At 53.3% G+C, this 17,616-nt stretch overlaps 1 protein-coding gene across 2 annotated transcripts in view; it reads right to left on the bottom strand.

The window, feature by feature from the left end:
• The window catches only part of TMEM63C (transmembrane protein 63C), a 70,132-nt gene that overhangs the window by 33,330 nt on the left and 19,186 nt on the right, over nucleotides 1–17,616 (bottom strand). For both annotated transcript variants that reach the window (XM_047796544.1, XM_047796546.1), the window contains exons 3-6: nucleotides 5,876–5,938; nucleotides 4,287–4,449; nucleotides 3,660–3,739; nucleotides 3,167–3,248 (exon numbers count right to left, since the gene is read on the bottom strand). In XM_047796544.1, the coding sequence (XP_047652500.1) occupies nucleotides 3,167–3,248; nucleotides 3,660–3,739; nucleotides 4,287–4,436 (312 nt within the window). In that variant the 5' untranslated portion in view covers nucleotides 4,437–4,449; nucleotides 5,876–5,938. The remainder of the gene's footprint in view (nucleotides 1–3,166; nucleotides 3,249–3,659; nucleotides 3,740–4,286; nucleotides 4,450–5,875; nucleotides 5,939–17,616) is intronic.

Below are 17,616 nucleotides of genomic sequence, written 5' to 3'. Positions count from 1 at the left end.
CTCTCCACCCCCCAAGGAGATGGCCACAAACTCCCAGGAGCCTGCTCAGCTGACAAGACTGAGTGACAGTGGTCAGTCAGCCACACCTTGGTGGCCCCATCTTCTCCATTCTGGCCGCACCTGCCCTGACTCGCTCTGGGCACGATGGGGAGACCCATTTGCATCAGCCATACCACTCTGCCCAGCTGAGGCCCCATCACCTGCCTAGTGCCCTGAAGGGGCCACCTCACTGCATTCTCTCTAATTTCCACCCTCTTCTGTTTGACTGCCCCGGTGCTGCCATAATCACTTATCCTCTAGATGTTTTTAAAATAGAATGATCTTTTTGTCATTGTACAGCAAAAAAAAAACCACAAAGCCAAAGTGATGCGTCTAAAGATAAATCTGAGAACTGCCTTGCAAAGTAGGTGTTACTGCCCTTATTTTATGGAGAAAACCTCCAAGACATGAACCTTGTCTGGAGCAAGTCTTGGCAAGTCAAGGGACCAGGTCTCTTGAAAGGATAATGGAAGGAATGGGGTTTTACTTACTCGTTGCCTCCAACAAATACATACTGGCTAAGAATTGCAAGACAGTCGGGACTGGGTGCTGGGACCATGGTAGGACCAGTAGAGCACCTGCTCTCCCCGGGGGAAGTGGGCACACTAGGCTGACTGTGCAGATGAGGAATCGTCTCAGACTGGGTTAAGAGCACTGAAGAAGAGGACTGCATTTTCCATGAGGAAGTAACAAGAGACTGGGGACCCAGACAGGGTGGACTGGGGTCCCCGGGGGCAGCGGTCCTTGAGCTGAAATCTGAACAAAGGGTGAGGGTGTTAGCCAGAGAGGGCTAGTGGGGAAGGGGGGAGAGGGAAGTACAGGTGAAAAGCCTCTCCTTTTGAGGATCTAAAAGATGGCCCGTGTGGCAGAGGGTCGGGGAGTTGGGAGGAGAAAGAGACACCGGACAAGTGAGCAAGAGGCCAAACCATGAGACAACGGGCAAGGCGCCTGCAATTGATCCAAGAGCACTGGGGAGCTTGTGAAGGCTTGCCCTGGAGGCTGTGTGTCCCTGTTCATGGAACCAGGGGGCACGTGTGGACCTAGAGAGATCACTTAGAGGCTACCTTGCTCATACATGCAAGAGACTGATGGAGGCTGGACCGGGGGATGGTGGAGAGGAGGAGAGAAAGGAACCTGGGAAGGTAAAAGTGATACAACCTGGTAATGCACTGGCCACGCCCAGGGGCCTGGACAAGAGCAGGTGCGTGCACCTGGGTGGATGGTGGGAAGAGTCTGAGACCAGGGACCCAGGGATGGGTGGAGGTGGAGGAAGATGACAGCTTGTTTTGGACAAACTGAATCTGAAACGCCCTTACAATATCCAGGTGGAGATATTTTGGAGGCCATTGCATAAGTGGGGCTAAAACCCAGTGGAAGCTTGAGCTGGAGATAGGAACTTAGGAGGGGTCCGTGTAGAGGTGGCCGCTGAAGTCATGAGTGAGGATGACATGGCCTGGGGGAGAGATGCTGAGGTCTGGGGTCTGCTGTGGGGAATTCCTGGTGTGCAGGAGACACTGACAGAGGGACAGAGAGCAGGACATCATGGCAGCAGCAGGAAGTGCTTTCCCTCTATTCAAGAAAGGACGGAGTTCCCACGGTGGCGCAGTGGTTAACGAATCCGACTGGGAACCATGAGGTTATGGGTTTGATCCCTGGCCTTGCTCAGTGGGTTAAGGATCTGGCGTTGCCATGAGCTGTGGTGTAGGTCGCAGACACGGCTCGGATCCCACATTGCTATGGCTCTGGCGTGGGCCGGTGGCTACAGCTCCGATTCGACCCCTAGCCTGGGAACCTCTATATGCCATGGGAGCGGTCCAAGAAATGGCAAAAAAGACAAAAAAAAAGAAAGAAAAGAAAGGACGATGGGAGTTCCCACTGTGGCTCAGCAGTAACAAACCCAACTAGGATCCATGAGGATGTGGGTTCGATCCCTGGCTTCGCTCAGTGGGTTAAGGATCCAGAGTTGCTGTGAGCTGTGGTGTAGGCCGCAGACTCGGCTTGGATCCTGCATTGCTGTAGCTGTGGCTGCGGCTGGGGTGCAGGCTGGCAGCTGCAGTTCTGATTCGACCCCTAGCCTGGGAACTTCCATATGTTGTGGGTGCAGCCCTAAAAAACAAACAACTCCCCCCAAAAAACCCCAACAACAACAAAAAAGAGGGAGGCGATGGTCCACAGGCTCAGGTGTCTCAGAGATCAGATGAGATGAGAACTGAGGAAAGCCCGTTGGATTTCGTGGCATGGGACTGTTGGTGACCTTGGGGCTCCAGAGGGGAGCCACGCATGAGGGGGCTGAGGAGTGAGAGGGAGGTGAGGAGACAGAGCAAGCCAGACCTCTGTTTCTGGAGTAGCTGTGATGGGACAGAGGGAGGCAGGCAGTCGTGGGTGGGGAGGGCCCGAGACCACCCCCCTGAGCACCATCGGTAACCCCTCTGATCTGCTCCATTGCTGCAAGGCCTTCCCTGCCTCCTTTTCCTTCAGGCACTACCAACGCCCTACATGAACCTGTCCGGATGCTCCCACCAGGGGGAAGGGGCATGAGGCAGGACTTGGTCTGTTTGGCTCACTGCCTGGTGCCCAGTCCCAAACCAGTGACTGGCCCCAGGCACGTGTCCCATAGCTACTGGCTGCATGAATGGCCATGTTCAGATGGAGGACTGGCATTTGACAGGGAAGAAGAGGGAGGAGACTGGGCTCCATCGATGGAATTGGGTGGCAGGAGATTGAGGGGGATTCCTGCCTGATGTCTGGAATCTTCTATATGAAAAGGGAGGTGAGTCCTTGGCTTGCAGGGGTGGGGATGCTTGGGATAATATGGGGTATGTGAGAAAAATTGGAGGTTGGGGAAGAGTAGAATAATTTATATAATATATTCCTTTAAAATAGAATTACTAACACTTTCTGGGCACCCCAGGAGGTAAGGTTAATGCCTCCATATTTCCAATGGGGAAACAGGCTTGGCAGCCCAAAGCACTTGTCCAAGGCCACGGGGCTATGAGTGGTTGGTGTGTCTGCTTGCAAAGCCCCTGCTGATGGGTGTGCTCCTTCCTGCACATGCCAGGGCTGCCTGCCCAGAGCCGGGACCCCCATCCCTCGCCCTCTCTGGGCCCAGGCCCACCCCAGCACCCACCTTGTCCTTATGTTCCATCTCCAGGGAAATATCCGAGGGAGACGTCTTCTCACTCTGTTCCCCATAGATCAGCGAGGTCAGGCTGCCGGCCGGGACAGGCAGTGGGAGGTGGAAAAGGAGGACGTTCTTAGGAGCCTGCCTTGCTGTCTCTCCCACTCCCTGGTCCCCTCCCACCCCCAGGAGCAGACTCGCCTCAGCTCATTTGCTGAGCACACAGCTCTGGGCACAGACAGGTGCCCAAAGCATCTTGGGAGTCATGAAACCCAGAAAGTCTGAGATCTGAGAAAAGAGTGGCCTCATGCCCAGAGGTGGCTGCCCTCCAAGTCACCTTTGTGCAAGGAGGGCCAGAGCAGGGGCAGAGCTGGTGATGAGATGTCACCTGCTGATGAGACACCTGTGCAGCATGGGCTCTGATCAGAGCCACGTCCTGGTCGTGGCAGCACGTCCCCCCAGGAAGCAAGCAGCTCCCTCTTGACCCCCGGCCTCTCCTCACCTGTCGTTGTGGATCAGCAGAGCCAGGCGCCCGTAGTCCCACGCGGCTTTCCGGAGGAAGGAGTAAACCAAAATGATGACCTATCGGCCAGGAAAGGCGATAAGGGGCAAGAGCGCTCATGGATGCCTCCGCCTCGGCTGACCTTCATGCTCCCATGAGGCAGACCCTGTCCCTGAGGTCCCCAGAGGCTCCCCCACCCCCCATGGCCAGCTCTGTCAGGGTGGGGGTCATGCACTGTCAATTCTAGGTTTCCAGTGCTCAGCAGCAACTTGCACAGAGAGGATGCTCAGAACTCGTTGAACGATGGTGCTGGTGGCATGTTTAGAACTACTGGATGAGAGCACTCCTTGAAGAGATCAGCAAGGGGAGAGGCTCAAGGGCGCTGGTCAGAGGGACCTTTAGACAATGGCGCATGGAGGAGAAGCCGGGATTCTGCCGTTCTGCAGCCCCTTCTTCTCCAATGCTTACCCACCTGGGCTGCCCTGGGCAGGACTGGCACTCAGGTGGTTCCCACCACTGTGGCTGGCCTCCATGGGCAGTGGGGGCCCTGCGGTACCACTTGGGAAGGTTGCACCTCCCCCCCAGGTGATACCTGTCTGTCTGCCCACCGCCGTGCCCAGGACTCACCACCCACAAGATGACATTGAGGCACAGCACAGTGGGGATCCCCCCAAAGGGCTGACCCTGCAGGACGGTGTTCTGAGATTGGAAGCAGTCACCCGCCGAAAAGTTCTGTCCCTTTTCCACCACATTCAGGTTCCCCGGCGAGACAGCCATCCTGGGAGGCTCCCTGGGGAACAGAGGGGTCTCCAGGTCAGATACGAGGCCACCCCCGCCCACTATGCCACATGCAGAAGCTGGAGAGCTGGGGCAGGGGTGTACTGAGCTTCTTCTAACTGATGGAAGAAGGAGGGTCAGCCTTGAGATGGCACGCAGCCCTGTCCTATGACACCAACGTCCTCAATCCCAGGGCTGCGGTGGCAGAACAGCCCAGATTCCCCGGGAGAGTTTGTTTTTACTTTGTACCACGTGCTCCCTCTACAAAGAGTCATAAAACGCACATCCAGGTGGGTCTTCCAACTTGCATCTTTGTGAAGCTCTTCTTGTATACACATCAACAAACCTCACAAGGGTCTCAGAGGAAATATTCCGTTTAGAGGAGGCAACCACGCCATCATGGGACGCCCGTGCAGACAGGGCCACTGATGATCTCTAACGTCTTATGATTCTCCGATCTAGTGTCCAGAAAAGGCAATAGCTCCCAAGACCAAGTAAGGTGAAGATGCAGAGGGCCTGCACACAGCAGTGACTCAGTAAATGACTTTGCTTTACTTCGACCTTGAACCAGGGACATCAACACCTGTTCAGGGATGTGAGCCAGTGCAGTGAGCCTGACACTCAGATGCCGAGCTCATGGTCACGGGCATCCATATCCTTCAGGCCTGGATAAGAGGCAAAAGTGTGAGTGAAAACTAGAGGTGACTGGCAGCTGCTTGGACTTACCCAGCAAGGATGCTCTGATTTTACAAGGTCATTTGTCTTGGCTCCAGGTTGCATTGCACCCTAGAGAGTCTTTGCTCCCATTTGAGAAAAGTAGGTTTATTCATTCAACAAATATTTGGTGAATGACTGCTTTGTGCTATACCAGTGCTGGGGGTACATCAGTGAGCAAGACAAATAACAACAAGATAATCCTTCCTTGTGGGATTCTCCTGTGGAGAGGTGGTTCAGGGGTTGGGGTGAGATCAGGACTGTAAAAAGGGTGACTGGGGAAGGCCTCCCCGAGAGGATGACATTGGAGGGGCTTTGAAGAGAGGGAGCAGGCCATGCAGCTGTGCAGGGAAGGGTGCTGCAGGCAGAGCAAAAAGCAGGGGAGGGGTGCACGCTTGCCCGGAGCAGAAGAAGAGCTAACAGGTCCCTGTGGCTGGAGGAGGGAGAGTGAAGGCATGGGGGGTGGGGGTGCCTGAGCAAAGAAGTGACATGAAAAAACCCATGTTTTAAAGAGATCACTCGGATGCCTGTGCTGAGAATAAATGGGGGTGAGGGCAGGCAGAGAATGCAATGCATCTCAGCCCTCCAGGGCTCTGGCTCGGCTGTGACAGGAAGATGCAGTTCTGCTAGTGACCACGTGGGGGAGCCCTTGTTGAGCAAGCAGGTGGGAAAAGGACGACCGCGTACTGGGTAAGTCTGAAGGCCTTGGGGGAACTTCTTCCTACCTGAGTCAGTTCTCCTGCAAAGGGTTTCCTCAGGCCTGGAGGCCCCACTCAGCTACGGCGTTGCTGCAAAAGAAAAAGTGCAGTGGAGAGTCCACAAGACTTAGGGACCCAGGCGGACTCTGCTGGCAGCCTCATTCCTCTGGGCCCGTTATCTTTAAGCTCAGAAGGCTTTTTATCACTTGAGTGTTTTTGCAAATAGTTTTTCTGCAATCTGTTGCTGGTCTTTGCTGGTCTTTTCATTTTCTTTGTGATGTCTTTTTTTTTTTTTCTTTTCAGGGCCACACCTGTGGGATATGGAAGTTTCTGGGCTAGGGGTTGAATCGGAACTGCAGCTGCACCGGATCTGAGCTGCATCTGCAACCTATGCGGCAGCTTGCGGCAAGACCAGATCCTTAACCCACTGAGTGTGACCAGAGATTGATCCCGCATCCCCACAGACACTATGTCTTGTTCTTAACCCACGGAAGCCACTCCTTCATGGTATGTTTTGAAGCACCAAAGTTATGGATTTTGACAAAGTCCTGTTTATCAAATTTTCTTTTATAGGCCATGCTTTTGGTATTGCATCGAAGAAATCTTTGCCTAACCCAAGGTCTTAAAGATCTCCTTCAATGTTTCTGTCTAAAAATCTTACAGCTTTAGCTCTTGGATTGAAGTCACTGAGTTAATTTTTGCAAATGGCGTGAGATAAGGGTCTAAGCTCATCTTTGGGTATGTGGCTATCCAGTTGCCCAGCACTTAGGAACGAAGGAAATGATTTACAAGCTCCTCTTAGGGCCGTGTGGGAACCGGAACCCCGTCAAGAGAGTCAAAGTGTTTGGTGACCTGCAGAACAGCCATAAGGACTTGAGACTGTTGCTATTAGTTGGTGAATCCTATGCATGCTGAGGGCAGGGGAGTGAATCCTTGGCCGTGGAGAGCTCTGGCTTCTATCTCACTCTCAGAAGGTTTGAGTCCTAGACGATGCTCTTTTCACTCCTCAACTCCCACTTTATTCTCTCTCATTCCACATGCACCTTTCCCTCCCTCCTGTCCCCCTTTTCTATCTTCCACAGAGATGGGCTGAGCGCTTGGCAGGAGCCTGGCATCCTGGCAGACCTGGTTCCCAACTGTGTGAGGCTCCCAGACTCACTGGGAAACACAAGCGCAAGGCACATGCCTCCATAGCCCACCACCTTCCGTTCACCCAAGGGGGGCCATGGGGAGAGCCCACCCCCGAGCAGTCACAGTGCCTTCCAAGGGAAAGTGACCTCTGAGCCACGGGGAGGCAAGGGCAGGGGAACTCTATTGGCAAAGACCCAGCGGGGAGACAGAGCATGGTGGTTTGGGAAAGGGAAAGTGAGTACTCACGGCTCTGGTGTAGGACCGATCACTGGTCTGTCCTTTCATTTGTTCATTCATTCGTTCAACAAGAAGTCACTGAGTATCAGAAGTTCCCAATGTGGCTCAGTGGTAACAAACCCAACTAGTATCCATGAGGATGTGGGTTCAATCCCTGGCCTCACTCAGTGGGTTAAGGATCCTGCATTGCTGTGGCTGTGGCGTAGGCTGGCGGCTACATCTCTGATTTGATCCTTAGCCTGGAAACTCCCATATACCTTAGGTGTGGCCCTAAAAAGACAATAAAAATAAAAAATAAAAAAATAAAAATAAATAAATTAAAATTTAAAAAGGATTCATTGAGTATCTTGAGTATCTACTCTTGCCAGGCCCTGTGTAGACCCTCGAAGTACTAATATGAGATCTTTTTCAGGGAGCTGACAGCCTTGGAGATCTGGGGAGAGACATGCTGTTGGGAGACCTGGCCCAGTTTGCTTTTCTCCTGGAAAGGACCCTGGCTATAAGGTCCCGACCTCTCAGCTGGGAGTGGGGTGGAATCCAGCCAGCAAGGGTGGGTCAGGTCAGGCTCTCAGATCACCTGCCTGCCCAGCCTGAAGCAGGGATGGGGAAGCAAAAGAGAGAAGAGAGCCTTACCCCAGCTCTCCATCCTCCGCAGCTTTCCCAGCAACAAGCAGAGGCAGTAAGGAGGGAGGCTGCTGTGTTGCCATGGAAACCCAGAGCTAGCCCCCAAACTCTGCCCCTCACCCCTAAACCATGCCTGGACCTTCCTCCTCCCTCCTTTCTGGAAGGATAGATTTCTGGAGGTAGAGCTAGCTCTTGTGTGTGAAGAAGGGGACAGAAAGCTTTATGGGAAATAACCAAACCTGAAATCGGAGAGTGCTGAAGAAATACAAGCAGGGGCACCAACCTGCATGGCATGAGGGGAGGGCACCAAGGAACTCTTTGGGCATGAATTTCACAGCAGAGCACAGGGAGGCTGATCAGGGCACCAGGGAAAAGTAGGCTCTCCAAAGCCAGACTGTCTGGGCATAAGTCTCCGATCCACCCTTGCTAGCTTTGCAAATCTGGAAAGTGGAGGTAACGACAGTACTGCCTCACAGGGTCATTGTGAAGATGAAATAAGATTATTCACATAAAGTCCCTCACATGATGCTTGGATATATATGTGCCCAAAATTAGCCATCACTGTCAGCATCATCATTACTTTATTTGTGAGATGTAGTGAGGGGCCGGGACAGGCCCATTCCTAGTCTCCTTCCCCCTCTTCTGCTCTGGAACAGGCGAAAAGAGAGATGTCAAGTCAGGGAAGGATTTTACGACACCCTCAAACTGCAGCCTGTAGGTGGCGCTGCTTCCACCCTTCCTGTACATAAAAAGCAAATGTCAGCCTTGCTTTGGGGGCCAAGGAGGGCCAGTGAGAGATGCTGTTAAGGCTGGCTGGCGAGTCAGGATTCTCACGTCCCCTTGGTCTGCACATCTTATCTGATGGGCATATGTGTGTGGCCTTCCCTCCCATTTCTGCCCCATCCTAGCTTCCTGCGGCAAAAACTGAAGGCTCAGCCATCCCAGGCCTGGACAAAGTTTTCCTCAGCCACTGGGCAAAGCCTTGAAAAGGAACTGGCTTTGTCTTTATTACTCCTCTCCAGACCTGGCCTGATTTCAGCCACTGCTGTCCTAACTGGCCAGGCTAGCACTTTGCTCCCCACTTTTCTTTCCAGGTGAGGTGGCCATCTCAAGGTCAGGTCCTCTGTGTGACAAGCCCAAATCCCAGAGCCTGAGTGGTTTAGGAAGCCCTAGAAGGGGGCTTAATCTTATTAATAGCTAACCTTTGTTGAGCACTCACTCTAGGAAAATACTTCCTGTTAAAGTGGCTAGCTCAGGAGTTCCTGTCGTGGTGCAGCGGAAAGGAATCCGACTAGGAACCGTGAGGTTGTGGTTCGATCCCTGGCCTCGCTCAGCGGGCTAAGGATCTGGCGTTGCCATGAGCTGTGGTGTAGGTCACAGGCGTGGCTTGGATCTGGCCTTGCTGTGGCTGTGGTGTAGGTTGGCTCCGATGTGGCCCCTAGCCTGGGAACCGCCATATGCTGCGGTGCGGCACTAAAAAGCACAAAAGACAAAAAAAAAAAATAAAAAATAAAAAAATAAAGTGGCTGGCTCATTTAATCTTCAGAAGTCCCCAATGGTACTAGAATCACCACTAGGTGAAAGAGAAAGTTAAGGCTCAGAGAGGTTAAATGACTTGCCTGAGGTCATCGTGGGTGCTGGTAAGTGGCAGAGCTGGTCATGGAACCTGAGCAGTTTGTAACCCCTTGCTCTGCTACCCCCTGGGCCCTCTGGTCCTCTGCTGGGCAGGGGTCAGAGGAGAGGGATGACCTCGCTCAAGTTCTAGTCCAGGGACAGAACCTTGCCCAGCCTCTCGGAGGGGTGCAATGCAGAAGACTGTGGCCTGGAGGTCCCAGGAGAGCTGGGCTCTGGGCCCCCGTGTAGCTTTGGGCAGGCGCTTTCCCTTCTTGAGCCTCCTGTCTATAAGACAAGGGGTTTTGATGGGAGGTCTCCGAGAGCCAGGCTGGAGCTAGGATTCCAGGTGTCCCAGAGACATAGCCCACAGCCACCCAGCCTACATTTCCTGGCACTGCCCAGAGCCGACTCTGCTCCACCATGCCCACGAGTCCTTTAGGCACTGTCCACAGGGCTTGCATTTTGATTAGGAGAAGAAATCACAGCAGCCTTAAGTTACATCCTAAGAGAAGAGGCTGTGGGTGGGGAGCCACCCTGATCCCCTCCCCCAAGCCTTTCCCCCTCAAGGGTACACAAAGCCGCAGCGCCTGCCCTGCACCCCCTTTGCCATCTGGCCTTCTCAGTCTCTTCAATAATTCATCACATTTTCGTTATCAACAAGGAAGATTATTTCCCTTGGTTCTGGACCTTACAAAAACAGAGCTCCTGGCCATGGGCACTCCTCCCTCGCATCTCTCCTCTCTAGGTCTTTCCTCATAGCCCCTCTTCCACCCGCTTTGCGCTCAGATCTGCTCCCGCCCCCACCCTTTCCAGCACAGAAGCTCAGTGGCTCAGGCTTACTCTCACCACTAGGGGGCAGTTAGTTACTCTGGAGGACAGGGAGGAGAGGAAGCAGGTGTTACTGCAACAAAGCTTCTGGTTAATCTTTCCCTACCTGCCCCGTCAGCTGGCCATGACTCTTCCCCTAAGTGTCTGTAATCTCTTCCTTGCTCTAAATTTCCCTTGGGTCTGCTCATATCCTCAAGCCAAGGATGGTTTGCCCAACTTCACGTACGAAGAAACGGGGTCACCAACAGACTAAGAGATTTGCCCAAGGCTGGAAAACGTGGTAGATGTGGGATCAGAACGTGGACGTCCTGGCTCCTCACTCAGTGCTCTCAACCTTGGATCGGTGATCCTCAGCCGGGGGATGGGGGACACTGCAAACACCTCGAAGCTGTTTAATAGATCCAGATGCCCACACCCCACTCTCTACTTTAGGAATGAGAATGTCCAGTCAATTCTTATGTGCAGCCAGGAACGAGAAACACCAACTCAAGATTTCTAGGGTTATTTGCTTCTTAAAAAAGGAGTTCCTGAAGATACAAACGGTTTTCTGACTCCCCCTAAACAAGGAGGGAGGGTGAGGAGACTTGTGGATAAAGACGGCAGCTCATGAGACTGGTCCTCACATTCCTTTCTAAGGATACCTCCCCTCCTGCCTCCCAGGTTGTTCCGAGTCTATAGAAAGTTGGCTGGACATCTGTAGAGGCCCACGCCACCTCTTCACATGAATCCCCAAACTCTTGCATTTCTCCCTCTGTTAGCGGTCATCGGTCTGGCCGCTTCTTCATGGGGCACCATGCCTGCCCTCTGTCCTGTCCTTGCATCTCTCAGGGCTGCTCCTCCTGCCCTGATGGAGTCTGAGCCACGTCTTCCTGGGCTTGGCTGGGACCTTGGTCTCATCAGCCCTACAGCCCCAGGGTCTAGCTCACAGCCTTCCTCTCGTGTGCAGCCTGCTCTGTACCTTGTCCCCACCCTCCTTACACAGCCGGCCTTGGCAACCACCACCTGGCACTCTTTTGGTTTTCTATGCACAAGAGTGGCCAGTTTCCTGACAAACCTGTGGGCTCCTCAATGGCAGGACCTATGTCATTGTAGTTCCCCCACAATGACCAGCATATAGGGGCCTCAATGAAAGATGGGCCCTTACCCAGGGCCACATTTGGGATAGGAAAGAAAATGATGGGGATTTGTATATGTTCGTGTAGTGGGCAGAGAGTATCTGAGTCCCTCATTTTTGCCTCCTCCCAGCACACCGTTGGGTACCAAATCTTGTTCCCCAGGTCGCAGCATGGAGAGGAGGGAACACATGATTTGGGGTCAGATTTATTCACTAACTGCTACTTAACCTCTTGCTGCTCAGTTTTCTCTTCTATAAAATGGATATAATTGTGTCCATCCTGCCTTTACCAGGGTGGTAATGAAGATTGCTTAAAGATGATACATGGAGACATTTTTGTAAACTATAAGAACCCCAAATATTGGTTGCTGCCTTTGCTATCCTCTTCCTAGGTTTGAGGTCAGCCTTCCTTCAGAAGCCCCTAGACAGCCCCCTCAATCACCCCTGTAACACCTGCATGAGTTAAGTGGGTTGGAGTTCCATTGCCACCAGGCCCACTAATAGCAGAAGGACAGTCAGCACCACGGACAGCACCAGACAGCAATTCATGTCTGCTGCTTCTCTCTGCCAGGGTTCTGTGGGCAGGGCTCACTGATACCCCCGTCCAATAATAAGAACACCAGATAACATCCGTTGAATGAGTTCTATGTGCCAGGCACTGTGCCAAGTCTCTTAATGCATCATCTGGGTTAACAAACCTATCAGACTGCCTGCTGGATACGGTCAAGGGCCTTTGGCATCCATTACCACCTCTTTCTAGACCCCTTCTTGTTTTGCAGAAGCTGGAAAGCTGAAAACTACATTTACAACACTCCCTTGCAGCTGGGGTTCTGAACACAGCTCAGGTTCCATCAATCTGATGCACTGGAGATGGATTTATAAGGCAGAAGGGAAGAGGCGGCCACCTCCTGCTGCTGGGGCCGTGTTCTGCCAACAGGCCATGCTGAGGAGGGGAGGGAGTTATCTGCAACAGATCAATGTCCGATCAATGTCCAGCCTTTGGCTCCTGGGGAGGGGAGGTGAGAGGAAATTGCGGTGCCGACTGCAGAGGCTCCCTGGTCCCGGCTGGTAGAGGGAAGATGTGAATTCCTGGCTCCAGCAGTCCCAGCCTGCCTGTGGCTGAGGAGCAGGTTGTCTTTGGGTCAGTTCTGTTCTTTTGGAAGACTCAGGTTCTAACCCTTCTGGTGATTTTATGAGCATGTGGTTCTCTGGTTTAAATTCTGTTTGCTTAGAGGTCCTAGGGTGGTTTTTGCTTCCTGCACAAACAACAGCCTTATTATCATTACCCCATCTTGGGCCCAGAGAATCTCGGGCACAGAGATGTTAGGTGACTTCGCCCAGCTCAGGCAGCCCGTGAGGAGTAGAGCCTGAGCCCAGGACGTCCAACTCTCTAGCCCCTCCTAATCACTCTGCTACATGCCAACTGCAAGGGAGAGAACCCCGATCCCAGCAAAGAGGAATAAAACCCTCGGGCTAAATACAGAAGCTAAATAAAGAAAAGAAATGGCTGATAGGGAATTCTGAGACTGAACTCCAGGCCCAAGTGGGCACAGCCTGTCACGAACCCTCAGAAGAAGCGGGAAGTTTCTACCATGGTACAGGGGAGAGGGGAGTGGTTAAGAATCTGACTGCAGCAGCTCAGGTGGCTGCAGAGGTGCGGGTTTGATCCCTGGCCCAAGAACTTCCACATGCCACGGGTGCAGCCACAAATTTTTTTGTGTGTGTGTGTGCTTTTTAGGGCCGCACCGCAGCATATGGAGGTTCCCAGGCTAGGGGTCATTGGAGCTACAGCTGCCGGGCTACATCAGAGCATAGCAACGCCAGATCCAAATGGAGTCTTCGGCCTACACCACAGCTCACGACAATGCTGGATCCTTAACCCACCGAGCAAGGCCAGGGATCGAACCTGAAACCTCATGGTTCCTAGTTGGATTCGTTTCCACTGAGCCATGACTGGAACTCCACAGCCATAAAATTAAAAAAGAAACTGAGAAGGGGAAGGGCCAGGCACAACACAGGTGCCTTTGTATCGTTATCCCACTCAGCATCACTCACGTCTCACAAGCTACGAGGTAGCTGTCTGAAAGGTAGGTACCACTACCCCATTTTATAGGTGGAGAAACTGAGGCTCAAAGAGGTCAAGTAACAGACCTAAAGTCACACAGCTGGAGACAGACAGAGGCAGGATTGGAACCTATGGGTCTGGTTCCACTACTTATGTGGGCACGATGAGGGAGAGGGCAGCTCTGCCCGCTCCGGGAGGGCTGTCCTTCTGGATAGAGGAAGACAGGCTCTCCTTCCACATCTGTACTCCATCCATCCTGGCGACTCGTCACCAATGGAAAGGCTGAGGGGGGCGGGGGACAGAGGGAGCCAGAGCACAGCAGGGGAAATGGTAGCCATTTGGACCCAGCTGGAGGCTGAGCGTGCTGGCCTTGCCCTCACCCCTCTTACCTATGGGGCCCCACAGGAGGCCCTCTCCTGACCCTGCAGGCCCTGAACCCCCACCGGGGCCCATGCCTTCTCGCTTCTGGCCTCCTTGTCGGCTACGCAGCCATGAGAAGGTCCAAATGGGGCTGGAGGCAGCAATGGGGATGTCATGGACACCAGGCCCCTGGGAGCTAAGCAGTGACAGGGGGACACCAGGAGATGGAGAGGCCACTCCCTACTTGTGCTGAAAAGGCAAAGCAGGAAGTAAAAGCAGCAGGATGTAAGGATGTTAAACTAGATGATTTCAATTCTAAAAGGCGAGGGAGAGAAAGAATGAAAAACCAAAATTATACTTGAAAAAAAAAAAAGACCAGTTATTTCTGGATAGTGGGACTATATTCTTTCACTGGTCTTTAAAAGCATTTTTTTTCTGAATTTTTAAAAGCTATTGAATATGAGCATGTATTATTATTTATAATGAGAAAAAATCACATTTGAAAAGGAAGGCCTGTTATTTCTAGGCCTATGTGCGATCAGCTTCCCTTTAGCCTTCTGTACTCATGCTCCTCCTTCCCTCCTCAGTGCCTTCATTTTTGACCAGCTCCCACTCAAGTTTGTCAGTGGGGCAGAGGGTGGAGGTACAGGGGCCAAGCCCTTGGAGTGACATGCGGCCCAGTGGTTCCTGTGTGGGCTGCCTGCTCAGAAACAAGATTCAAGGCCTGAATCTGAGGCCCCCTCCTCCTTCTGCCCCCACCCCAGGGGCCTGGCTGGCCAGGTGCAAGAAGGTGAAGGTTTGACCTTGGACCCTGTGGGCCAAGGGGGCCATGAGGCCCCTGGGGGCCAGCCTGGAAGCCAGAGGCACCCACCCTCCCCAGATCAATAACTCCTCCTGGCAACTGAGGTCCCCTGCTGACTGCAACGTCAAGGCCCAGGGGCGGTGATCAGGGAGGGGGACCCAGTGGCTCCCCAGCACATCTCTCCCTTGAGCAAGTGGGGGCCAGCCTGCCCTGACACCCTGCTCCCCCTCTCTTCCTCCCCGCCCCCAATCAGTCAGCGGATGGCAACCACTGAGACCCTTATGGCACATTTGGAGGGGGCCTAAAGCTAGACTCCTATGCGGAAAAGAACAAATGGGAAATAGAAGCATCCTGGGCAGGGCCTGGCTTCTGGACGGTCTCCCGGGGGGCTGATGGAGGCCCTGGGGCACACTTTCTTCCAGGTTAAGAAGTGTTTATATCCTCATCCCACTTGACCCCCCCGCAGCCCTGTGGAGGCAGGAATGACGACTATCTTCATCTTACCAATGAGACGGCTGGGGCCCAGAAAGGGTGAGGAACCTGCCCAGGGTCACACAGCCAGCAGCTGTAAGGCAGGTGCAGGTGCAGGTGGAGGTCTGAAGCCAAGGCCTGAGCTTCTGCATAGCTCACTGCTCCTCTGACACCTGAGCGCTTGACTCCTGGCCGGCTCCAGCGGGAGGTCCCATGACCCCAGGAGCGCCCCCTAGTCTTACCACCCCCCTCTCCCTCCATGGTGGCCCATCTCTGCTTCCTCCATTCCTTTCCTTTGTGGAAAGGCCTCGTGAGCCTCCCCACAAAAGGATGCTCCACTGTGGGGCCACTCAACTCCGCTTCTTCCAGGCAGCCTGCTCCGGCACCAGGGTCTCAGTAAGGGGACCTCACCTTCCCTTCAACTCTTACAGCCCTCACTTCTCCTGTCCTCAGTTCTCCAAGCATGGCGGGTGCTAAGGAGAATGAGATGTTTCTCCCTGAACCAACCTCATTCTAGAAGAAATGAAAAAAGGCCTTGGCCAAGAGGGAGCTATGTACACAGCGCGTCAGGAGGGCTACTGCAGGGGCGGGACTCACTGCAAGGGACACCGAGCCCAATCTGGTGCATTCAGGAACCTGTCCAGGACCAGGTGAGGTGAGCTGTCCTGCAGGTTGTGATGGAATCTGCTGGAAGGGCTCTCTGTAGCTCTCCTTAGCGTGGCCCACAGGCCTGCCTGTGGCTCTAGCTTCATCTCACCCAACTCTCTTCTCACTTCCATCCGCTGGCCCCTGTTTGTCCCTAAATGCCTGGACCACAGGGCCTTTGCCCATGCTAGTCCTTCTACCTGGAAGGCGCCCCCTTCCCATAACTCATTCTCTCTCCCATTAGTTAATCTCAGCTCTAGCGTAGCATTTAGGTGTGGGTCCCAAGGCAGAGCTACACTCCTTGGGTCCAAATCCTGCCCCTGCTATTTACCAGAGCGCCATGTCTTTGGATGAGTGTCTTAACCTCCCTGTGCCTCAGTTTCCTTAACTGTAAAATGAGGATGTTAAGAGCATCTATTGGGTCCTTACTGGATGAATGTGAGGATTACATGAACCAATGCACATGAAACGGAGCAGTGCCAAGCCCACAGCCATGGCTCAATGCATTATTTTTCTTGTGAACACCCAGTATCGTTGGTGTGTATTAACAGGATGACACAGCAAATAGCTGACTCTCCCAGTGGATGGAAAGCCTCTTGAGGACAGAGCCCAGGGCTTTTTTCTCTATTTTCTCTGCTGTGCTGGGCACAGCTTAGTGCTTTACAACTATTTGTTGGAAGAAAAGAATGATTGGCAGTGGGGCTAGGGTGGGTCCCATGTGGCCCCCATGATCTCAAACCCAGAGTGATTGGGCTGGAGAGACTCTTAAGAGCCTCTAACCTTAAGCTCCTCCTTCCTCTGATGAGCGAGGGTTGCTGCTGGCTGACCTTGCCCTTGCCTCCAATCTCACAGGGCTGGGTAGCTGCTGCCCCATTCCATCTCCCCCTGAGCTCTGCTCATTCCGTGGATTGAGGGCATGGTAAAATCTTAGGCTGATGCATCCATTTCTGTCTGATTTAGAAAAAAAAATGTGGCACATCTTTTATCTGAGTGCTGTGGGAAAAATACATTTCCACAACCTGGTGAAGCTGCAGGCTTCTGTTGGACCTGAGTTATTGCGGTAATTCCCGTCTCCATGGTTACAAGTCCAGACTCAGCCTTCAGCTAGCAAAGACCAGGCAAACGGCTCCACAGCCGCAGAGCCCCCACCTCCAGGCTAAGATGCTGGTGGCAGGGTCGTTTTCTCTGCAGCCTCTTCCCTGATGGATTCCTCTGCAGGAGTCCCAAGGGGACTGCAAGAGGAGGGCTGGGGAGATGCAGCCACAGCAGAGGCCCCTGTCCACCCCAGAGTCAGTCCAGCTACAGCTGGGATGAAGGTACCGGCAGCAGGAGCAAACAAGTGGGATGCTATTGGGGTGTCATCTCACCTCAGCTCTGCCTGCTGCCAACTGGGCTCTGGTGGACAGTGCCACATGCTGGGGGAGGCACAGGAACCCAGGGCTCTGCAGCCAGGAGACCAACCAGCTGTTGATGATTCGTTGATGGGCAGACAGAGCCAGCCTTAACTGAACACCTGCTTTTTGCCGGGCACTGGACTAGGATATGGGGAAGAAAGAGAAATAGCAGACGGATCTGCCCTCAGCGAGCTCACAGTCAGGTGAGAGCAATTCATCAGGACAGAGCAACAGGGGCTCTGTCCAGGTAAGAGAGCGAGATGCAGACGGGAGTCTGCCTCCTGTGCTCCTGCCTGGGTCTGGATCATCTCTGGAAGGAGACTCAAGACATTCTTGACAGTGGTTGCTCCCTGCCCCCCTCCCCCCTCCACAGGGAGGAGAATGAGGTGGAGGCTGAGGCAGGGTGAGGAAGACTTACTTTTCACAATACTCTCCTTTTTACCTTTTGGATTTTGTACTATGTGCATGTTTAACCAAACCAAA

The sequence above is a fragment of the Phacochoerus africanus genome, chromosome 9 (assembly GCF_016906955.1).
Source record: "Phacochoerus africanus isolate WHEZ1 chromosome 9, ROS_Pafr_v1, whole genome shotgun sequence".
Classification (NCBI taxonomy): Eukaryota; Metazoa; Chordata; class Mammalia; order Artiodactyla; family Suidae; genus Phacochoerus; species Phacochoerus africanus.
This window is presented reverse-complemented; position numbering and strand designations above follow the sequence as displayed.